This window comes from Mytilus edulis, chromosome 1 (assembly GCF_963676685.1).
Source record: "Mytilus edulis chromosome 1, xbMytEdul2.2, whole genome shotgun sequence".
NCBI classification, from domain to species: domain Eukaryota; kingdom Metazoa; phylum Mollusca; class Bivalvia; order Mytilida; family Mytilidae; genus Mytilus; species Mytilus edulis.
Window position 1 is genome coordinate 98,826,866 of NC_092344.1, and position 25,760 is coordinate 98,852,625.

The 25,760-nt window shown below is 29.6% G+C and overlaps 1 protein-coding gene across 50 annotated transcripts in view; it reads right to left on the minus strand.

Annotated features, from left to right (window-relative positions):
* Positions 1-294: 294 nt before the first annotated feature.
* The window catches only part of LOC139496959 (filamin-C-like), a 68,322-nt gene continuing 42,856 nt past the window's right edge, over positions 295-25,760 (minus strand). For 19 of the 50 annotated variants that reach the window (XM_071285341.1, XM_071285240.1, XM_071285131.1 and 16 more), the window contains 21 exons: positions 25,458-25,611; positions 24,290-24,479; positions 23,116-23,363; positions 19,672-19,710; positions 13,971-14,012; positions 13,203-13,326; positions 12,810-12,950; positions 11,275-11,403; positions 9,249-9,422; positions 8,767-8,928; positions 8,304-8,507; positions 7,539-7,691; positions 6,735-6,863; positions 6,434-6,502; positions 5,456-5,620; positions 5,021-5,122; positions 4,377-4,766; positions 3,982-4,152; positions 3,422-3,637; positions 2,386-2,589; positions 295-1,949 (listed from right to left, as the gene is read on the minus strand). In XM_071285341.1, coding sequence (XP_071141442.1) covers positions 1,762-1,949; positions 2,386-2,589; positions 3,422-3,637; positions 3,982-4,152; positions 4,377-4,766; positions 5,021-5,122; positions 5,456-5,620; positions 6,434-6,502; positions 6,735-6,863; positions 7,539-7,691; positions 8,304-8,507; positions 8,767-8,928; positions 9,249-9,422; positions 11,275-11,403; positions 12,810-12,950; positions 13,203-13,326; positions 13,971-14,012; positions 19,672-19,710; positions 23,116-23,363; positions 24,290-24,479; positions 25,458-25,611 — 3,394 coding nt within the window. In that variant the 3' untranslated portion in view covers positions 295-1,761. Of the gene's footprint in view, positions 1,950-2,385; positions 2,590-3,421; positions 3,638-3,981; positions 4,153-4,376; positions 4,767-5,020; positions 5,123-5,455; positions 5,621-6,433; positions 6,503-6,734; positions 6,864-7,538; positions 7,692-8,303; positions 8,508-8,766; positions 8,929-9,248; positions 9,423-11,274; positions 11,404-12,809; positions 12,951-13,202; positions 13,327-13,970; positions 14,013-19,671; positions 19,711-22,298; positions 22,317-23,115; positions 23,364-24,289; positions 24,480-25,457; positions 25,612-25,760 lie in introns of all 50 variants that reach the window. The other 31 variants (XM_071285293.1, XM_071285413.1, XM_071285287.1 and 28 more) reach the window with 9 other exon arrangements.

Genomic DNA, 25,760 nt, shown 5'->3' on the forward strand with positions numbered 1-25,760 from the left:
GGATTTGGTATTTTATTTACAGCCTGAAACCACTTCCTAATTGCTAATTGTTTGAAAAAATACAACATTGTTACTCATTGTACAAAGAAAATTTTCGTCAAAGTTTTCTTGGCTCCTTTTGAAGTGAAAATTTTAATATTTGGTCCATCGTCTGGGAATGATCACTTATAATACAGTATACACACTATCTCATTGAATTGCATGCAGCAACACAAATTTAGACCTGGTACACGGGTCTTGTTAGATTAATGATGAATACTCAACATGGATATTATATAAGAAACAAAGACTCAATTGATGTTTAACTGTACTTTATTTTTTGTAAGTCAGCATACACATTGCTATAAATGCCTTCAAATGCCTTGTATAAAATTTATCTGCTAGTATAAAAGCCTACATAAGCTGTAAAATATGACGCATATCTATGCATCAGCTCCACCTACTGGCAAGGAAACCCTACTAAGGGGATACAATTCTTTTGAATGAGGTGATTCATTATGAATGAAAAAAAAATAATATGTATAAATGTGCAAAAAACAACATATATATTTGATTTGTAGCTAAAAGTGAAACCTTTTTTATCTGAACTTACACAATACTTGATTTAATCAATTTAGTGTAATTTTTTGGCAAGAAATGTATAGCATGACCTACATATATAACGACTATGTACTTCTTTATAATGCCCTAATCTAAATTATGTATTTATAACAATGTTTACTGGTTCTTGGTATTTACTATTTAATATGTATGCAACCAAAAATACTAAAGTTTAGATAAAACTGGTTTCACTGTGAATTTAATATACTAAAAATGTTTATTGCAATTTATTTATGTATAAAATAATCACAAGGTTTGTTTTAAATTTCAAACAATAACATTCCAGATGTCGAAGATACATTTATGTACATTTGCACATATAACAAAAACAATTCAAGAAATGCTTGAATGACTTTTATAGAAAAACCAACAAAAATATATTTAACATTTTTTTTTTTGCATATAGTAATTTGTAAATATATATTTCATAATTACATGATTATTGGACTATATCAATATAGCACTCTATACAATAACAAAATTACCCTAGAAAATCTTTAAAATAGTAAAATTGCTACAAATACTGCATATCTTATAACATACATGTATTAAAAGACAAATTGACATAAATTCTATTTTTTGTTGTTCTCTGATATCAGAGTATTTCCACTTAAAAACGCTTGCTTTAGAGAGAAAAGCTAAAAACAGACAAATACTAATGGACTTTGCAGTCTTTATTTTCACTATATTATGCTTGAAAGTGAAATTTTGCAAGCAAAGACTGCTCAAAACAAAAAAAAATAGTAACAAAAACACATTAAATTAAAAGCACCATAAAAATATTACATCTCTTCAACAATGAAAAGTTTCATCCAAGTTTATTTTTGTAGAGTGAAATTTGTAATTTTCAAAATATAATAAAAATTGTGACAATTTCATTTGATCATAAAAGTAAAAAATGTTAAAAGGTAAGTCGTTGATTTGTAGATATTTTTTATAACGAAAAATAAACTAAGATGAAACAAACATTCATAACATAAATTTTTTAATAATCTTAACAATGAAATTCATGAAACACAAACAGGGGTAACAGTGACTATATATCTTTTGTAGCTGAGTTTTAGCATTACCCATATACACCTCAACATATATACGTTCTCTTTTTAAGTCAAGCACGTCATTCATACTTATAAAGCTATGCAGCGATGGGAACACTGCTGTTTATTCACAATGGACACAGAATGGACTGCCTGGAATATGATCTTCTCCCCACTTAACAACTAACATATAGTCTCCACGTTCTTTAACAACATAATTTATTTTGTAAACATATCCTCCTTTATGATGGACACAAAGTTCTTCACATGGGCCTTTAGGTCCCATCATTCCAACAAACATCATATTATTTCCTGAAATACAAATAAAAATAAAATAGAAATCATTTTCAAAATGTTATATACTGTTGTCTTATCATTTAAATTTTTCATAAAGTAATGCCGTAATAATTTATCATTAAAGTTCTAATAATAAGAATTTTATCATGTAAAAAATTTAATAAGAATTTTCTTAGTATTGTTAGATATACAATAATAGAATATCCTTGAAAATTCTCCATTTTCCAATTTTTTCATACTCATTTATTGTATTTTCCTATACTGTATATTCAAGAAAGTTTCTATTACAACTTCTATAATTTTAGACATTGCAAAATGAATTCCTTTTTAATACTTTCATAACATATTTGTAATTTGCTGGGGGTATAAAATTCTTATTTATTTGACATTTATTTTACCATTTTCATATCAATGTTTACTTATATTACAAGTAATAATATATAAAACTTACCGCCATTTGTAACATCAACATTGAAAGTGGCTTGTTTTCCTCTAAAAGCTTTCTTCAGACCATTTCCTTCACATGTAACACGACTGGCTTCAGACTGGAACTTGGGTAATGCACTAAACTTGCTCATTATACTGGTTTTAGTTACTGTTTCTACAACAACCTGGGACATACCATGCTGAATGACATCAGATGGTCCAGCTTGACCTAAAAAAGATAAAAACAGAATAGAAAATAAAATGAAATTCTCATCTACAGTTGTATAACACACATTCAATATAATAAATATAGATCATTTCATTGATATAAGTGGATTATCGTATTTATCCAATCGAGATAGTTAAATTATCAATTTTAAAGTCCGAGCCTCGGTGAGGACTTTAAAATTTATAATTTAACTATCGAGATTGGATAAAACCGATAATCCACGCGTTACTATGTAATAATCTGTTTCTCTAATGATTAAAAGATAATGTTTCCTTTTTTTCTAAAACAAGATCAAGTGCCTTCCACTTTCCACGAAGTTGTCGATTTCATTAACACCTGTTAGAACATTTTGATCATTTCAGGGAGCTGAGAAAGGTTATGACCCTTTGACTCAGCCAATCATCTTCTGAGATCACCGGCAACCACATGTTGATTAAATTTTTTTATACAATGGGTTCAGAAAGGGATATATTTCCATAGAATTAGAGAATGTACGTTATACTTGATGTATGATATAATTCATACAAATTCTGTAAATGCCTATCTCAAGTCGAGAGACTGTTATGCAGTGGTTGTCAAATGTTATAAATCAGGAAACTTTTTCTTTTATTATTTAGATTTAGTAATGTTGGAGTCTTTTATAGCTTTCTATGCACTATGGGTTTTGCTCACTGTTGAAGACTATACAGTGACCTATAGTTGCTATTTAACATCTACATCATTTAATGTTTGGTGGATATTTGTCTCATCAGCATACCACATCTACTTATTGCATATCAAAATGAAAGTTTTTTTTCTTCCGACAAAAAATGTCGATGTTAATTTTGCTTACCTTCTATTTTGGCTTTGAATGGACTACCAGCAATATGTACACCAGCATATCTAATAGTGATTAAGTAGTCTCCTGGAGCTGTTGGGGTGTATGTGAATTCATATCCTTCATCTTTTTCAGCACATTCTAATTTGACCTTTGATGGACCTTCAACTGTGACACCAAGTGCACCAGGTCCAGCATTTACTGTGTTGACCAAGAATTTAGCTGGTTGACCTACATAAAAAAAATACACGATATGTAATTTTCTGTAACATGGGAAAGTTTTAATTTTCAAATCCTTTTGATAGTATTATGCATTTTCAAAACATCACATTTTTCTTTTTACATTTCAAAGTGTACAAATGATGATATTATTTTACACTTACATATTTAAATGCTTTATAAAAGATCATCAAAGGGAAGCTGTAAGATAAATGCAAGAAAATTCAATGTCAACAAGACAATTGATTTGCAGAAACTATGAATAAAGCAGTAGTGTTTTATATTTCTTAAAAAAAGACTGCACTAAGCAGCCTAGTTTTAATTCTCTGGTACCACAACTCTATCTATAGACTAACCTGTATGTCCCGTTCTAAGACCATCTCCTGAAGCATGTACCATTCCTGGATCACAGTCTACTTTTCCTACCATAATACGGAATGGACTTTCTGGAATCTCACAATCATTGAAGAATACATGAACATTGTGACCTCCATTTTCTCTGGGGATAAATCGTACAGCATACTGACCTAAAATATCATATCATCAACATTTAATAATGAAATCAAATTTTCTATGCAATGAAATAAAATCTAGTTATAATTTAATACAGCTTTACAAATATATTTCTGTAATTAAAACTTAAAAAAAAAAATAGTTGAATTCAAATCCTTATTTGCACAATCTTTTTTATAGAGATATTTAATCAGTTCAACAGCACAATAGTAATTTTTGTTAAATGGTATCTACTTACCATCATCAATTTCTTGAATAATGGCTTCTTCTTCTGTTCCAGAGGGAGCTACTACTTTAGCCTTCAGTTTTCCCTTTTGAGCATCATTAAAGTTTACAACAAAGGCAGCTGGTTTTCCTACTTGTAATCCCTTCTGTTGTAAAGCACTAACAGATATTTTACGAGCATCTCCGATACTTGGACAAATGTCTACTTTAAATGGAGAATCTGGGATATGTTCATCGTTAAATTTGATTGACACTAAATATTCTCCTGGTTCTGTAACCCTGTATGTAACACCACATGATCCGTCCTTTCTATCGTCAAAGTCCAGTTCTGCTTTAGATGGACCTTCTACGGCAATGGATAGACCACCGGCTCCAGCTTCACGTGTGTAGATGTTGAAATCACCTGTAAACAATAAGACAAAATGTTTTCAAATGTCAAAAATAACACTAACCGATACAGTTTTTATGTGGTTGTCATATCTAAAGTTTAAAGAGATTTGATATTTTATTTTCCACTAAAAAAAGTTCAGTATTTCATTGAATCCACAAGTAATTATAAATAGTGATTATGCAAAACATACTTTTACAACTATTAAGAATGAGATAATGGTAACTTTACATAAAAGAGGTACTTACATACATAAAAGAGGTACTTACATGGTTGATCGACTTCTCCTCTTTCTAGACCAGGTCCGGCAGCATGTACCTTGTGTGATCCACCGCCAGCAATGGGACCTACTGTGAACTCAAATGGACTACCTTAAATGTAATAAGAAGAAGGATTAACTTTACACATCAACTAATGTATTTCTGGCATTAAGATTGCATTTTCTCACATGTCTTTTAAATTTTCATTTGTATGTATATTCCAGTTATATTTTCATATGTTTTCCCTCATAAATTGTGACAACCAAAAACAGAGGAAACTTTCAGTACAATACACAGACTGTCTGCTTGTTAGTTGTTTTATCAATCTAAAATATTATCTTAGATTCATTAATTTCATAAAAACAATAGTTTATATTATATATTGATACTTTCAAATAAAGTAAATTTATCAAATCCAAATTACAAACCAACATAAAAACTTACCAGGGATATGCATATCCTTGTGTTTAACACTAACTGTATGGACACCCATCTCCTTAGGAACAAATTTGATACTATAGTGATTATCATCTAAGCTAACAATGTCACATAATTCTGTGATTCCAGATGGATTGGTTACTGAGGCTGTCATATCAAATGGACTCGTGCCTGGAAATAAACACAAATATTACTTTATAATAGAGTTGTTCTCAATATAGAGACTGAAAATATCTTGATTTCATAATTTCGTAATATTCATATTGTTAGAATAATTCTTAGGGTCTGATTAATTTTCATGAAAATTGTGGATTTTCTTTAGAAAAATGATTTTAATTCCAAACAAAATATGATTGTAACTGACTCCTGAATTATATGTAGTAAAGAAAATTTTTTGTACTCTATAGAAAAAAAAATATGAATATCTCTTTCCTCTCCCCCTCAAAATGATCTACAACTAACAATACTGTCAAATCATGGTCTTTTACTATCACTGCAAAGGTGTTCTTACTGCTTATCATGCTCAACTATATATTGGAAAGGGGGGGTCTTGGAAAACATTTTTTTTTAAAGTCTTATTCAAGAGGGGAAAATGGGTAATAAAAATATAGTTCTATTTGTTAGATTAACAAGAATTTCAAAATTAGTTTTAAATTATAAAAAATACCAAATTAAAAATTAAATGAAATAACACAAATAAAGAGAAAAAGATGATTTCTGGAGAAAGTTTTCTTCTGTTATGCTCTTTAATGAAATTTCTATAAGTTTAAGTTGGGTAATCTTTAAATGAAGCAAATTATTAAAAATTTAAAGAAAAAGTATTACCTTTTAATACATACAAAAATAACTGGGACTACATGCTTAAACTAATAAATGATTGATTTCTTTTTTTTCCAGAATTTTCAAAACTAAATGATAGAATGTTCTAACTAAACATAAGACACTCTGGGTCTGGTTGTTTGTGGGAGTAATCACCCAACAAACCTTGCTGTTGTTGTTGTAGATGTATAGCTTCAATCTGCTCTGAAGTCAGGATTCCGCCAAAGAAAGACACTACATATGGACAAATAAACATTTACAATACATAATCATTTTAACATCATAATATTGTAATTATTTAATATATCTAAAGCTTTTATTATCAAACTTTTTCTTTGAAATCAATTTCTATACACTTTCTCTTTTTTAATTGAAAAAGCCAAATACAACATAAATATACCATTTTAATGTTTAAGTGTTTCAACAAATTTCTAAACTATAAATAATGTAAGAATAGTCAACGAACCTGGAATTTTCAGACTAAGTTCACATTGGCTTCCTATGTGCATTACATCAGCAGCCTCTCTATGACGAGTTATTCTTTCTGTTAATCTTGGTGATGGTTCTCCACCCACTTTAACATTAAATGGACTGCCTAGAAAATAGTAAACAAGTATGTTGCCATCAATCAGCAAGTTCAATTGTTGATTCTTTTAACTTCAATTAACTTTAGTTAGCCTTCCATTGTCAATCTCAGATTGATAACAAGATAGCAATACTTAAATAAACAAATGCAAGTTCCAACTAGCTTCAATAAATATGTTTACATGATAGCTCACTTATTCGTACTTTTACACAAAAAATTTGTGATTGAGAACAGAATGTTAACGACATGTACAACACTCTGCTATAGAATCATCAAATGATGACCATGACCTTGAAACTCAATGAAATAAAAGATATGTTACATAGCAGTTGCTACCCTATGATCAGATCTTTTAAAAATATCAAAGGTCTAAGTATGACGAAGGAATTGCTTATATACTGATAATAATGGTATGCAAATAATCTCAAAATGATAGGTCAATTATATAATTCTCCCAAGTGCATATGTATTAAGAAACCAATGATTTTTTTAATCTATAAGCATTTAAATAAACATTCACATGTGATTATTTTCTACAAGTAAAAATCATTATTTTCAATAAAAACTGTAAAACTGAAAGAATTCAGATGATCACAATATATGTAATCTCTAAATGGCAAACTTTCACATCAGATTTTACAGTGAAATCTTCAGTAGTTCAAAAAAGTAAGTTATAAAGCTTACCTGGAACATGTTCATCTGCAAATTTAACATTGACAATATAATTTCCAGGTTCTGTTGGTTTGTATGTGACAATACAAGCACCGTCTTCATTATCTGTACACTCAATGTCAGCCTTGCTGGGTCCCTCAATGGACAAACTTAGTCCTCCGTAACCTACAGATAGGAAGAGAGTTGTTATCATATCTAATCTCTAAACAACTTATCATTTATGTTTGCTCCTCTTGTTTTAGAATTTTGCCAGATATTCAGAATCCTCTGGTTTTATCCATGTAGTGCCATTACATAATTTTGCCTATTAACCCCTACTTTCTTTCCAGAATTTTTTAACATATAGTTTAAAATGTTATATTTGAAAAAAAAAAAAATATTTTTTCATTGTTTTTGAATGAAAAATGGTACCAATGTTAAATCTATGAAAAGTCTAGAAGAATTATTTCCAAAGCAAGGACATGTACCCTTCATTTTGGTCTGCCTTTTTAGTTTTGTTATTTATATACTATCAATTCAATCAGTCTTTTGAAAAGCTTGTTATTCAAAAGCAGAGTAGCGAACATCCTTAAAAGTATTTTATCATACAATACACTAAATATATTAAAAACTGGATGTTATCTTGAATTCATTAACTCATCCAAGTAACAATTAAAATATTCCATGAATGTGAATGTGGTTTTAGATATGATCTTTTCAAGTTATTCTTTATTTTCTGCCACATAAATTAAGTAGACTACCTTGAATACACTAAAAGCAAGCAACCTAAATACATACCAGCATCTTTAGTGTCGACAGTAAATTCGTTCAGTTCATTGGCCATGCCCTTTTCTAATCCAGGTCCTGAAACCTTGACCTTGCTGGCATTTCCAAGTTCACTTTCTCCAACAGTGATTTGGAAAGGACTATTTTGTATGTGATGACCATTTCTGTATACATTGACTAAGTGTACACCTACTTCACGTGGGGTAAATGAGATTCCTGAAATTAAAATATGTTCTTTTATAATTCATCCTTATGAGGCCAACTATACTATATTTTCAATATTAGAAAAACACTATAATGAACAATAAAACAATAGTGAACCCATTCATCTACTAGCTTCAAAGTCAAATACAAAATATTTCCTAGCCATCATTGCCTACTTCTATTATTTTTAGTTCTGTTAGTTAATGTACTCCTTCAAACACTGTTCTTTTCTTATTCTTTTCTTGCATCTTAAAAATACCACAATACATACCTAGATGACCATTGGCTAATCTCTTGAGTAGACATGGTTCTTCAGTACCAGATGGGGTTCTAATTGTTGCCATCAAATTACCAATATCCTCCTCAACAATCTTCAGTTCAAACTCACTGCTACGACCAAATTGTGACTTCCTCTTAATTTCTCCTGGTGGAGCTGTCAAATAAATGAAACACCATGAATATTTTGTGGATGAATGAAACACAATGAATATTTTGTCATTCAATGACACACAATGAATATTTTGTCAATTAAAGAAACACAATGAGTATTTTGTCAATAAAAGAAATACAATGAGTATTTTGTCAATCAATGAAACACAATGAGTATTTTGTCAATTAATGAAGTAATGGAGAAAAAAACCCTCTTTTCATCAATTAATGAATATTATGTGTATCATATCGTTTATGCATTCATCCCTGTTTGTTTATGTGTATATGCCTATCTTTTGCCTATTTTTTTTTATAAATACTTACATGTGATTTTAGAAGTAAATGGTGAACCAGAAATGTTTTGTCCAGCGAATTTCACAGTGATCTGGTATTCTCCTGGTGCTGTTGGTACATAACTGACGGTACATGTACCATCACCATTATCTTGGCATTTGATTTCAGTCTTTGATGGTCCCTCAATAGATAGAGAAAGACCTCCTACAAGAGAAAATAGATGATCTTTTACTATAGGTTTACAAGTTAGTTGTTTAATATTACATTAATGATGAACAATTCCTAAAATAGATGAATCTATTACAATCAGCATAATTATCTACCGGAATAAGGAAAATTAATTTTTTAGTAGTTTTCACCTTCCTGTGTTATTTAATTAAGTCAAATCAAATTAGTGTGATATTCAAAGAACATTATTATAACAACTTTTTACCTCAGTTGTAATTATGACAAAATTAGACCATAATTGGGTGAATATCCTACATTTTATATTTTCCTAAAAGTACAAATAATGCATTTCTTGTAATTACTTGGATGTAATTGCAGTTTGATGTGTTGTCCAATATATTTGTTTCTTTAGGTTATATATTTGTATAGACCCTTATGGATTTAAATAAAAGTTCTTAGCTTTAAAGGTGTCTAACATAATGATTCATAATACACAAGAAGGAACATATATGACAATAAAACGTATTGGTTCATATAAAACAGGTGAATTTATTCTCTTCCAGGAAAATAGTTGGGAAACATTTACAATTGCATTAAATAAACTACAATCAATCCAGTATGGCAGTAAAATATCTTATAAAAGTAATTGCCTTACCTCAAATTTAAGAGTTAAATTCTCCCAAAAACTTAAAATTAATCTTTTATAAAAAAAACTAATTAGTCTTTGAATTCCTTTATCAAGCTATAGCCAATATATATTTCATACAAATATTCATTATCATAGGTGATTAAATCAATTTTGAAGTTTTCCAGATGTTTCATAACTAAAGTCCAAATCTACATTATTTTTACTACAGAAAACAAACAAATTCCCTATCCACAAAGAAAACAACCTGAACATAAAAATCTTGATACAAATAATTCAAGCAAACAATGGTTCAGACGATTAACCTTGTTTTAACTGTCTCTGAAGCAAGCAAGTTGGCCAAAAGATGTTAATCTATGAAGGTACCTATAGGTATAACTGACTGAATTCTCTTATTGATATGAAGCTCAATGGAATTCAAACTAATTGAATACTACAAAATAAAAATAACATTTTGTAGCTTCCTGCTTTGTTATCAAGATTAAGTTACAATATGAAAGTAAAAGTTAAAATAAAATTACACATCTTTTAAAGGAAATTTGATAATCTAAAGATTTCCCTCAAGTTTTCAAATGAAGTGCTCATAAAAGCAGCACATCTTTATTGATTCTGATTGTTTTATTTAATTAATCAGAAAATAAGTTTATCTGTTGATCTTTTTATTGTTTAATCAATATGTAATAGATGTGGCTAGGGAATTCTGGCAAAGGAATTAGTAAGAGAACCATCAATTATATTACCGATTCAGTCAAAACTACCATTGTAACAAATATTTCAAGGGATTTGAATCATTTTAACCACTTATAGTGCACAGTGATTATAAAAACACAAGGAATTTATGTTTACAGTATTAATAAAGGTAGATATTTATATGTAACATTGCTTGATAAAATCAAAAATTTGGAAACTAGTAACTTATTACTATATATACTTTCATTTGATATTAAAGTTAAGGGTTTTGGACTGTGGATAATTTGCTACTGTGAAATTCAATTTTGTAATTTGCAAATAAGATGTTGAGGTAGTATAAAGCTTAACAAATAGGGTTATTAAATATTTTGTTGACATATACTGAAACTTATTAACAGTTTTACAAATGTATTTGATGAAGTAATGAATGTTATCTTGAAAAGACTAAAGGAATAAATGTAATCAGCACAACCAGGGAAAACTTCAACTTGAACTAGAATTGTTGGAATCTTTCATCTGTATGAAAACCAAAATACTTATGTATGAACATACCTGCTCCTGCATCCTTGGTGACAATAGTAAAGTAGGCAGGTTCATTGACAATTCCATGAGTCAGACCAGGTCCATAAGCTGTCACATGACCACTGTTTACAGCATCAACATGGAACTTGAATGGACTTCCTGTTATAAATAACAAAAGTTCATGGTTAAAATGTTAGTATTGCATTTCTATCTTAGATACTATTTTATATTCAAGCATATAATGAACTTTAAAGCTTAAGCTATATAAATGCAATTTTTAAATTCTCTTACTCTAACACCCTATAACTCTCTTTACTATTTCAGTTTCGTTTGAAAATATTCTTTTAAAATTCTGGCAGTTAATGAAATCTGATGACATATTTCTAACTTTTGCTCATATCAAAGTATAGCTTAAGGATCTTACAATATCAGATTATAAAGCATCATACTGATATTTTTTTAAGTTAACTATCAGATGTGTTCCTTTCCAAAATACAAAGTTATAGATGCCAATGAAAGTTTGAAAAATAATCTAAAAATTAATAAATCACTACAATCATGTTTATGATTAATGCACAATGCTGTGACTACCATACCTGCCAACTTTTCAAAATGCCCATGGGGGTTTTGCGTGCAAGATGGCTGTTATAGTCCTAAAAAACCTTCAAGGGGGCCTTCAGATACATTTTAATGTTGTTTTTTGGCTTCTTCATACTTTTATAAGCCTATAGTCATTATAAAATTGATTGTTTTGTTTAAAATTGTGGACAAAATTGCTCTTTCAAAATTTCCATTTGGGAGCCTCCATGGGGGAAATCCCCCGCAAATAGTGACAGTTGGAAGGTATGGACTACAACTACATTATTCCTATTATCACACATCCACAATGAGATGTGTGAAAATTATTTTAGCAAATGATTATTCACAAAAACCCTCTTTTCATTTCCAATAAATGAAACACAGATTGTCAATTCAATTTTCTTTGGTTCTTAAAAGCTTTAAATTTTGGAAAAATTAGGAACTTAAGAACAAAATTGAAAAATTGATTCCATTAAAAATGATTAGTAAACTCTTTGAAAGTACATAATTTATAAGTACTCTTACATGTATTTGTTTGCAGAAAATAATTATAATCTTCTATTTTAGTATTCAGAGTGCAACAACTGTTATTCTTATCGATAAGCTATGTAAATGTCAATTTTTGTTCTGAGATAATAATGATTTCTAGCAACTGGTATGTATAAGAACTAAGATTTCAATCCTTGCACAGATTAATTTTTTTATCCAAATTTATGTTGAGAATCATTGAACAGCAATTATGTCCTGCTAATATTTTATTTTAAGAATACTGTATAAATCTGATATGTGTCTGAAACATACTTTTTACTTGAATACGAGACACCTTAACGATTCTAAACAATACACTGAAACCAAATTAAACTTAAAGAAAAAGCTGATGATAAAGGGAGGAAAAACAAGAAAAAATTGTCTATTTACATGGACACCCAAAATATTCAGTATGGTCATATTTTAATCTTATTGCTCAAGTAACGTATTGTGCTTACCTTCAATTTCTGAGTTATTGTAATTGACATGGAGCTCATGCAATCCAGTTTCTGTTGGTTGATAACGGATTGTCACTGTACCATCCTTATTGTCCTCGATCTTAGGATACGCCTTCTTACCAGATGGCATGACTACATAGGCTGTCAATCAAAAATAAATAACATATCAAACATTGTTTTATCAATACACAATGCAATAGGAGATAAATAAAATGTTTTTTAAGAAACAAGTCTTTATGTACAATTCCAACATCTTTTTAACAATACACAATGAATGCGAGAAAAATAAAACGGTGTTCAATTTATAATTTTTGTCTGAGTTTGACTTTCGTGACCTTAAGAGTAACCTTGACACTAAAAGTAAAACTTAAAATATAAATAATGAATGCTGACCTGATACAAAATTAAATATAGGTCCTACTGGTATACGTAAGTCCACTGGTGCAAATAATCCTGCACCAGGAGCAGCACTCTTGACAGAGTCTACGGTATCAGCTGTAATCAGATCTTCACCAACCTGTAAAAGTTAAAACAACTATTACAATATTGCTGGTTATGAAATGAAAGAAACGATTGCCATCCCTTTATGGTTAATCTCAATTTGCTGAAAAAGATAAATCATTTCACAACTAGTTCAAACCATGGTGAAATATAACTTCAAACAAGCCATACCATGCTTTTGGCAAGAATAAAAAGTTTGTCAGCTTTTCAAAGATGAAGAAAATGAAATGAATTTTATCTGTGAGAAGAATGTTATAAAAAACACAGCATCAATCACTGAGTGATGGAATTTTTCATTATCTCTCAAACTTCAAATTTTTATGCAGGATGATTTCATCTACATAGAAAAGAATATTTAGTATTACTTTATTATTACCAAGTAATAAATAAAATGTGTTGCATCATGCCAAAACAATGACTGAATTAGTAATCAAAGCTTGTTGGTTAATGTTGTAGCATGCACAATATCACCAATTCTCCAGTGAAAACATTTCTCATTTCTTAACAGAACTTATTTTAGTAAATATCTCAACATATTGAGGTTAAGATCTATTCCTTTTAATAAAAAAAACATTACCGACTTCTTTTGACACAATATATGTACGCATCATCTGGGAAAATGTATAAAGTATTGACCATCACCATACTGTAAAATCTTACCGGTTGCTTGAGATATTCTTCATATTCTTCAGGTGAAACAGCCTATATATAAAACAAGGTGGAGTCAATCAAACATGCAAGACCATGCTCACACAATCTTTTCAAAACAAGTGAATTTTGAACATGTATAACAACTAGTATACAAGTTACAATTTGTTGTGTACATTAAATCTATTGTTGTAGCAGTGTGGTGGCATTGTTAAAACATCTCTTGAAAATGAAGCAGAATTGAAGCAAGCATTCAGTAATTAGCATACGTGTGTTTGTTTGTCTAGGCACTATTCAATGATACACATTTTTTAGTTTGTTTGCTAGGCATTATTCAATGGTAAACATTATGTGTGTTTGTTTGGCTAGGCATAATTGGTAAACATTTTCAAATGAAGATAAGTATGCCATCAAAGATTGCCAAAAAACATCAACAAAACTTAACTGAATTCTTGAGGTAGTTAATTGTTTCATTGAAAGCCCATCTATTTTTGATAGGTTATTTCATCAAATCTGTGGAAATCAATTAACTTATAAATGGCTTGTTCCTTAGTAACCGAGTTTGTTCCTATCTTTATCAAATACAAATTCATATGGAGGTAATAAGATGTTGCACATTATATAACTATAGTTTCCTCCCAAGCTGTTTTTAATTACTCAATAAAATATTCTGTCTATTAAATTCATTATCTTTTTTAAAACTTTTAAGCAAATATTAATTCAGTTGCTGTTAAGAGACAGATTTATAAACAAATACGTTCAAAATAGTCAACTTAAATGATCAATTAATCATGGTACATATGCACTACCAGACCATCTTTAAATATGGCCTTGATACACTAATTGTTCATTTATTAACTTATTCAAGAGTTACCAAAACCATGCCACAAAAAATGAGAATTAAGATAATTTATAAGAATGACAAATGTTCTATTTATGACATAACTCATTCATATCAATTATATCATTATGAATATTTTTTAGAAGCCAGGCCTTTACTAAGAAGAAAACAACAAGCCTCACTACATCCTAATTTTTTCTCAGCAGGATTACCAAGACCGATATTTTAGATATTCTCTAAGGGCATTCACAGCTAGGGATGGAATTATTCCATCAAAAACTTAATCAACTACAAACAAACAACTAATAATGTTCAATTGGTTACTGCTGTTTTTACAATATATTAATGGCTCATCTTCCCAAAGTTATTGAACCTTTGCTAGTGTATTTAATATCAATTACTAAACCACTAACTAAATCCTGTTAATCTAAAAAAAGAAACTATTCAAAGCATCCTTTGTGGTGTTTGTGCCCCACACAATTTAAAAGCAATAGATAAAACTTCTTCAGATTATACCAACTTCAGTATAAATATACTCATCATCCACAAAACAAACAATATAAAACTAAAAAATATGGTATGATTGCCAAGGAGACAACTTTCTTCTAGAGACCTAATGACATGGATGTAAGCTTGAAACTATAAGTCACAGTATGCGATGGAGCCTTCAACAATGAGAAAACCAATACCATATAGTATGCCACAAAGGTCCCAATATGACAGAATGTTATACAATTCAAAGGACAAAACAAACAAGCAGATATCAAATCTGATTCTGATTTAATTTAAGAAAAGAAAAGTAAAAGAAAAGACCAATTATATGCACCAATACAATACAAATTTCAAAAGTTATCATTGATGGAGCCTTCTGTCCAGACAGAAGTTATGTAAATGAGTAATAATAGAACTTGATCCTTGTGGTAATTAACTGTATCCTCCTTACATTCCAAAATAAACTTCTTTTCTGATAAACAACACTTTGATATTGTATTTATAGCTATTAAAAATCTAAATTTAGACGAAGAAAGTTTCTTCTTTACAAATATCATGATGAACAATTCACATTGATTGTGATTTTAGAATGGTCTTTAACCCTTGGCTCAATATAGATTCGTAGAACATCCCACTAAATACTAAATCTTGGCATTATTCTTCACTTAACATTCCTACCAATGATAAACTGCATTTCAACATAATTAGTAAAATTGAAAAGTATGTTCTCTTTCTACTTTATGAGCAAGCAGTACTTAAAAGATTTAGATATCGCTTATAGGTTCCAAATATCCAGCATTTCGATTCTTGAAAAGCATAAAAATTTACAGTAATTCAAGTATGTAAAAGCTTAGAAATTCTATAGAAGCTGTCAGACTGTTTAAGTTTATTGTTTTTACTTAAAGCAAATCCTAAATCAAAAAATCTATTGTTTTTGTATTACATGTCTTTTCAGGAAAACAATATAATACAAAGTCACTAAGGATCTTGGGATAACTACCCTTTATTTTTCTCTCTATCTACAGGCTACTTATCACTAAAAACTATCTCTAACTCTCCATGATTTAATCAACATGGTCAGTTGGAGAGGAATGCCTGATAGATAGGGGTTGTTATTGCTAATGCTTAATCACAATTTTTCATATTCCTAAATGATGGCCAATCTAAGATGTCAGACATGCCAGATAAAGAGCATGATAAGACTATGGGGTTACAAGGTTAGGGGTACAAGTACCTAGTACCATTTGCATGAGTAGCATGACATTTTTTTCACATTTTGAGCATGACCAAGTAAAGAAGTTGTCAGGGTGGTAAATTAAGGCAGTCTGAAATGTCTGGTAAGAGAACCAAATAAAAAACCTGAATGACAGACCTTAAGGTATATTGTCACTGAACACTAACTTTGTAACAAGAACAGCTCTCTTTGTGATGGTACAACTAGTGGAGCAGAAAAGGTTTACAGATCTGAGTTGACAGTGGTTTCAGTAGGGTTTAAGTTGCTAAATCTTCTGTGTTTAGTGGACTGTTGTGTTTTTTCAACTTTTAACTTCTGATTATGTTGCTCACTCTCTTTTATTTAACTTTTATTTACTTCCTTTGTATGTTTTTAGTTTAGTTAAGTGCATGTGTACTATATAGGGTGAAAGATGTAACCAGTTTTTTAAATTTTCTTCTGATGTTCCCATTATCTTTGGCTAAAACCTTAAATTGTTAACAATTTGTACCTCATTATTTGAATCTAAGTTTATATCTTGTTATTATCGCCAATAAAGCTGTAGGAACTAACACTTTTAAGATCTTTTAAATATTTGAAGTGAAGACAAAAAGAAGTTATATATTACCTACTGAGTTTATAATCAGCAACAAACAAATTCAATGAAAAAAACTTTTCTTTAAAATTTATCTCTCCATCTGATTTTTAATTGTCTAACAATTTGTTTTCTGAAAGGGTTGACGTAGCAAGTTTATGAAGGTTTCCTTAGAAAACTGTTCCAAAAAGAAAACTGAATAATTAGAAAAAACGTTTTATACTTGGTTCTTTATCTGATTTACAAAGAATAAGTAAGGTTGTTTAATTTATCACACTGATAATGAATTGCATATTTAAAATTACAGGAAGCAACAAATTGTGCATCTGTTGATTCGTATGTAGTAAACATGATGTAAGATTTCCTGTTCATTTCTTTGTATAACACTTACTTAAAATGAAAGCATTAACAAACTGTTCATTTCTTTGTATAACACTAACTTAAAATAAAAGTAAAAATTAACAAATTTCTACATTTATGTTTTCTTTTTGTGAAAAGTGTAATTAAAGATCACATGCAGTTGGTTTTGAACATTTTCTTCAACAACATCAAATTGTATATTTATTGATTTACTAGCTAGATAAATGAAGAGCATGTATCAAATCCTTAGATAAATAAAGATGTTTTTATCTCGAAACAATGATTTTGAAAATTTTGTTGCAACCAAACTTTCATTTATGATAATATATTAATGGGTTTGCATTTTTTCTTTAAAACTTGATCTGAAATCCAACAAATCAAACTGCTAACAAAAATCAAATATATTTATCTGAAAAAGAAGTTGCATGAAGCAAAAGGCTATTTTGTTTTGATATATTAAAGGCCTATAACCCATATTCAAATTTATCCCTAATATAATGCTATAGTTTACATCCTAGTGTTGTCACCACAACAACTAAGGGAGATAACTCATATATACCAAAGGAAACAGAAATATTTGTTAATATCAAAGCATGTTGCTCTTAAAAGCTGTGTCTCTTAAAAAATGCATAAGCAGTTTTCTTTTTGCTTTTAAGTTTGTAAAGCTTGCATGTTAATGTTATGAATCAAAGTACTTATTCTTTTCTTTATATTTTAAACAAAAAAGTTTTAAATGATCATATAAAATAAGGTGATCATGTGGTTTGTTTGGTCTAACAAGGAGTCAAAGAATAAAGATATAAACAACTATAAGTATCCATACTTGTTTGTTATTATAAAAATATTAATAAATAATTAGAACCTTACCTATTTGAAATGAAATCCTTTATATCAATTTTTAAACAATACAATCTTCAAAACCACACGAAAATTCACAATGCAGATGTAACTGGGTATTTTTTTTCACAATTTGAGAAGATATAAATCAATATGATAGAAAGCTGACAACTGGTTTACTACAAAACCTATGCTGGCAGAAGCTAAGATAACTGTAGATATGCCCTTCAATCTCTCCGTCTTATCTTTACATCAGTTTGTAGTAAATATATGCAAATATTGGTTTGTCTGGGATACTTAACTTAATCACTTTGATTTTATTGAAAAGTAAATATTTAATGGATACTTGCATCTTATGCCATGTAGCAATTGAAAGTTGATGCCAGAGTTAATGGAAGCTAATTTATAAGGCATTTATATTTCTCTTGTTCTCTTAATTAACACAGATCTATAGGGAATAATAGAAGATAACTCCATACTGATAAGAACTCTTTTTTTCTTTAATTTCAAATAAGTTATTAAGACATTGTAATTACTATTTTCAAAAGTTTTTTTATTCTCCCAAATGATTCCTCATTTCATAAATTTGAAGCTCGATTCTGATTGGTCAGATTATAAAGTGGGGGTGGGACTTCAAATGAACCTGAAATTGGTTATCCATTTTTGTGCATCACTGATAGGTATCTTTCTATCTAGATGTCTGACTTCCTAGTTAACCTAAAAATAAACTTTAAATCAAAATATATCTTAGCAGAAAATATTAACAAGAAACCATTTGTATTTCAATATAGTTATCACTTTTCATATAAGTATTTATTAGATAATTATTTATTAATTGTTTTCAAAGTTTACTTATCAATTTTTCCAAATATCAATAAAATTTATAAAAAAAAACACATTCACTTAAGTGGTATCTTCAAAGAGGTAAACAGAACAGGGACCATATTTGTCACTTAATTCAGACAGCCAATGTATAAAGAAGCCATAAAATTGTAATTATTACATAATTTCATGCTTATATTGAATGTATATTATACACTGCTATTTTTAAACTAGAAAAAATAATCTTTTTCAAAGAAAATTTTACATGTTGATACAAATTAAGAACAATTGTGAATTCATGCAGTAAAGATGATATGATCATTTCATACACTCTTCTAAGAAAAGGTAAAAAAAAATGTACTGGATAAAAATATTATAGATCATGAAAAATATCATTTCATGCAAAGTTGGAGATATGTTCTATTTGAAAATATCTTTTTGATATTATAGTGATCAGTACTTCCATTCTATTGTTGATTATATAATATCATGTTTTTTTTTAGAATTTTCATGCATATTCATTTTTTGTATTTTGAAAATAATGAATGCTTACCGTGGAACCGTTCCAGTCACACACTGGATAGGTTGTGACCTTTTAGTGAAAATTAAATACATTAATATAAATATGACAAACTTTTCAAAACTGTCTAAGAAATTTGTGATTTGTTTCTGGTCTTGCATGTACATTGGCAATACATTAACTATTGATTGTTCAAGGTCTTGTGGCAATTACCTGGTGATAGTATGTCCGTCAATTTAAATTCTTAACATACAAATGATTCTAAATTTCTATTGCTACTAAGTTGTTTAAATCTTTTTCGGCTATAATTTCCCTCTAAGTACCCTCATTGATTATCAATCAGTCAATAATCAACATTTCTTGTACTTTTAAGATAACCAGTACTTTATTCAGGTGTTCACCCTGGAACCTAGCCCAATCGATGCTATTGTACTTTTTAAAATTAAGCTAACTAAAGTGTTGCAATTGATGCACATGCTTTTAATTTTACAGGAAACAGTAAGATATTTAAGAAATGTACTTCTGTTAAGAATATGTAATACATTATGTTTAACAGATAAATAACAACGTCTGAAGAGTACATTAATTTAAATTACTTTGGAATGTGTTTCTGCAGTTAAATTTCAAGTCGTTAAAAAGACAGCAGAAAAAACCATACAATAATTTCTTTGGAGGAATCAGGGACTTTCTAGACTGTCCCTGGAGGAATATATCATTAGAAAGATGAAAAGTCTTCATGTAGGTTTTGTACAGAGATAAGCTCTGATATACATTGTAATAATAACATGTGGGCTAATTTCCAACATGCATTTGTTTTCATTGCATATCAAATGGTTTGTTTTCTAAAAAGTTAGTTAATGTAATCCCCCACACTCTTTAGTCATTCAAAAATTAGAAGGTCTCACACATGAAGAATTTAATAGGGATTAATCTAATCATTTTTAAAAGAGCAAATTGCATGTTTGCAACTGTCTGTCTATTGGTTTTTATTTTAATGTGATAATTTTTATGTTTTTTTTTTTCACTAAGCGATACAGCAGATTCACAGCTAAATACAACTCTTTGGGAGGAAAGTTATTTTATTAAATAACCAGGGCTAAGAATGACATTTTCATTAATATGTAATCTTTCAAAGCATCAGACAGCCCTATAAGATTCAATTCAAATTTTCAAGTATTTTTGTCCTTACCAAACCAATTAAAATTATCACAGGATAAAAACACAGACTTCATGAAGCATTAGAAACACCAGAGATGAATGCACCATACAACTTTCTATTCAGATAAATATTGTTCTCAAATGTTTGCTTTAAAATTTACATCTTATCAGTCGATTACAATTTAGAAAAGTGTTTTTGCGAGTGAATCACTGAAAACAATGTTGTTTGATTGATGACAAACATTTTGGCACTGATTGGTGAAAATGTTGACTAATTTCTCATTTAAAATAACTCAACCTAAAGGAATCTACCAAGTTTTCAGACAGACAAGTTACAGTATTTAGATAAAGAAAGAATAAACAATAGGGAGTAGTGATAAAGCTGTGGATAAACCCATCTGTATCTACTATTTCTCTTTATATATCAGCATAAATAGAAAATAATCCTACTTGTATTTACAGCCTACTCTGTATAAACATCCAAAGATAATCCCACCTATGCCTTCAGTTTACTGTCAAAGAGTATCACTTAGGTCAACGCTTAAGGAAAGGGATGTTCTTGATCTTGCTTTAATATTGAACTCTGGTTATTGCTGAAAGGATCCGTAACCATATAAGCGCCATATTATGGAAAATTAGGCTATTTCCCAATATTCTCCCCCTTCCACCTCCTAACCCCCAACAAAAAATATGTGAAAACAGTCACTTCGCAAAATATATAAATAAAGGACATATAAAATATTCCCAATCTGTATCATTACAACATCTCTTTTATTGCAATTTTCATTTTAATTTATGCTGTTTGTCCTTTTAAGACATGCCTCCACACCACTTACAGCAAGATTATTAATTTAAACAAAATTTATATATATAGCAGTGTCAAATTAAAAGTCTAAATACAATTCAATTTCAACCCTGTACTTCAAGTTGAATGAAAAGATCCTAACTAATTATGAATTATCTACTATTCTACATGCATTAAGCCACTTCACACAATATCATGCCATTATCATTCTCATTAGAGAAATATCATGTGATATCTCTCTATAATCTATCAAGTCTTTAAACTTTCATTTACACCTCTCTTTGAAGTGAAATTTTCCACTGCATGGGTGTGAATAAAATGGTAAGTCATCAATTTGTTATATATCAGTAAGTGTATCAATCTATACTAAGGCTATGATGCAAGGGGAACACTTAAATAATCTCAAATAAAATAAATAAAGAGGTTTGAACAACACACGCTATATTGATAACTGAGTTGCTTAAATAAAATATAATAAACAGAAGATGAATGTTTTACTTGCAAGATAACTTAAAAATCACTTTCACTGCATTATAGGGCAATGATTAGGGATTTGAAAGAAATCAATTCTAAAACATGCTTATTTTGGGGGTCTATGTCTTTTGTCTTTTTTTCTTTGGAATATTAGTATCAGAATTAAGTGGGACGAACATCTACTTATACTAAGGTAAATCAAAACTGGTTGCATTTTACTTACTGGACTGAAACCAGAGGTCTACAATTACCATAAAATAAAGTGAAATTTAATTCTCTTACAGGGTTCATTTAAGAAACATTTTGTCAAATGACTACCATTCTTTTACTGAGTAAAGTTGCTAAATCTTTAAATTTATGGAATCATCTTTTTAGGGTTTTTCTTTTGAATGCGGTTGCCCATCTCATAAATTTCTATAGATTCTAAGTAATCTTGAAAATCATTTCCATTTAATTTGTAATGATAAAGATGCAAGTGTATGTAGTATGGGTTCAGTATCATCCCCAAATCAAAAGTTCTCAAAGCAATTGCATGATTTTTTTATCTGGGTATCATTTTAAGTTTGGGAGTTAACCTGGGTTCCCCAACTTATATTTCAAGCTGGGTACTTTTCCTAACAAATAAAGTAGTTAGATTATGTTCTTATAGTAGCCTGGATAAAAGTGACCCATACAGTTCAAGTGTCATTAACATCTGAATTTGAAGACAAGTTAATGAAATAAACTTCAATTAATCTCTATATTCATCTCATTTCTTCCTATGCATAGCCTTAGTAACCTTTTAAACTTCAAACAATTCATAAATTTTTCAATGTCTAATTGTTGTTGTTTTTTTAAACTCTTTCATACTGAAAGTTGTATAAATATACCATTATTTTAAAATCCTATTATACTGTAAAATGAATGAGAAACAATGTATAAAGAACATAATATCTTAAATATGTTTTCTTCCACAGATGTTTGAAAAATTTATGAATTGTTATATACAAAATCCTTTCTTTACCACAAAACAACATTTCAAACACAGCACAAATACCAACCTGTATATCATATTCTCCACCAGGTACAGTCTGACCACCAAATTTAATACTGATTGTATAAGCGCCCTCTATCTGTGGGGTAAACAAGAGGCTGAATGTACCATCAGCATTTTCTACAATGTCGATGTCAATATCACTACCCTGTGGACTACGGATACGACATGTCACTTTACCCTCTCCAGCTTGTGAGGCATCAACACAAATGACGGTTTCCTTGTTGACTTGAACGGTTTTCTTCTCAAGACCTTCTGCAATGCAAAGAAAAAGTCATACAAATTATTTATTCATTAAATTCTAGGTCTGTTTAAATTCAAGTGTTTTTACTGAGTATTTTAAATTAAAGGAATGATTGATAGTTGTTGCCTAATGTCCAGTGGCAGGCATTTCATTCATATTCAGGGCAAGAACTAGCTGCGGAACCATAGCTCTTAGGTCCTTATGTTATTTTTTGACTATTTGTGGACCATAGAGCTACGGATTTTTCCTATTTCAAAATATTCGGAATTGCGACCCAGGTTCAGGTCACATTTATTTGCCAAAAAATTATTGTTGATAATCAATGCAAAGCTTGTCAATATATATAGTTCGTTTCGTTAGATATTTTTCTAGGATATGACGTACCTATTTATGTTTGAATATTCATTTCCTAAACACTATTATCTAATTATTTCCATTTGTATACATTCTCCGCCTATTTTGTTCGGCCATATTGAATCTCGTCGTGAATAATATAAAATAACATAAGGACCTAAGAGCTACGGTTCTGCAGCTAGGCAAGAACATACTAACAATTAATCTGAAGGGTAAGTAAGATCTGCAGAGTTAGCTGATCAGGATAAGGGTAGAATATTTTGACTGCCACTGGATAGAGCGCTTGTTCCAAAGTGACAGAGATTTTCCCTTGCAACAAGTTACCTGCAAGATAATGAAAGTTTTCTTGCAGGGATTTTTCAATAAGCTGTGAGAATGGAACTCTCCATCGACCAAGCATCACATTCATTGTATCCATTTTCAATAGATATGGCTTGATATTGGTACACCCTATACAGCAAACAGGTGCCCATCAGCATGTATGTTACTGGTAGAAGTGGAAGACCAGGTGACCATATTTGTATCCCTTTCAACTTTTATAAACAAGTTTATGTAAAAGTCTATCCTACAGCTACCAACTTACCTTTGATAACACATTTACTGGCATCTCCTGTAGGATGAGAGGTGACTTTGAATGGTGAGCAAGGTACATCCTTTCCAGCATACTTGACTCTCAGTACATATGTACCTAAATCATCAGGTATATACTGGACTGCGAATGTTCCATCCCCATTATCTGTAACCTTTGGTTTAATTAATGAACCATCAGGTCTCTAAAATAAAAGAAATTGTTGATAAATCTCAAGTGTTTATATCGTTATGCTAACTAATTACTTCTCTAGAGTTTATACAGCCTGCAAATTTCCAGATAGACATCAAACAAGAATTGACATATTTGATGTTCTTACTATTACATAATATAGATGTTATGTCCAAAATGCATACGCAAATTCCTCATTGTTTTTTTTTTTTTTATTGAATTTAATTTATTGAGGTTCTGAAAGAGAAATAACATGATTCAGTGTAACTTTATTTATTTCATTTTTACTTTTTATGTCTATTTCCAGAATCATAAAGTTTGGGATGTTTCCTAAATCACCACATACATAGCAGTGTTGATTTAAGAATTGTAAATATTTCTCTCAACATCAATTAATATACATACTTAACAAAGACTTGTCAATGGGAGAAAAGATTTCCACCAGAAACGATGATTGATGCAATCAAGTTAAACTGATTAGTTGTATATCTTATAAACAATAAACAATCTTTAACTGACAGATGAAAAGATAGATTTTGAAATAGAACACCAATACATCAATTATAGCTTATTCAAATACCAATATCCCCACTTCTAAATATATTGACATAAGCCAACAATAGCAAAAAGATAACAGATTCTTTTGTATGATATTTCAATTTCCTTCATATTTCAGCCATTATGTTGGTAATATATATTTTTTTATACAATAATAAATTTGAAAGTTTGCCTTTAAATTCAAAAGAAATATCTTATTTCAAAGTTTACAGCCAGCTGCTGATAATTCAGTTTCAATTTTTGTTTTAGAGCCAAGCCATTTAAATTACTGGAATAATAATAAATTTAACAGACTTTCATGAGACTTGTAAGCTATAAAATTAATAGTATGCTGTAATTAAATTTATGCATACAATACTATTCTATTCCACAGCAGCATATTGTTATGATTATGAATTTGTTTTAACTAATTTGCATAAATAACATTATGTACCTGTACTAAAACATCAAGTGGAGCAATTCCAGCATTACGTGTATCAATGGTGAATTGAGCAGGCATACTAGCATGAACGTTCTTTCCAACACCTGGTCCAGAAACAAGAACCTTGCTGGCATCTGCTCCTGGGAACACTTCCATTGGGAATGGACTGTAAAATTAATACCATTTAAATATTTCAAAATCTTTTTTACTATAACCAAAAAAAAACAAACCAACTGCCACTATTAAATTTTCTTGCATACATACTATTGAAGTAATCTTTTAAATGCACATAAATTAAAAAGACCAATTAATTAG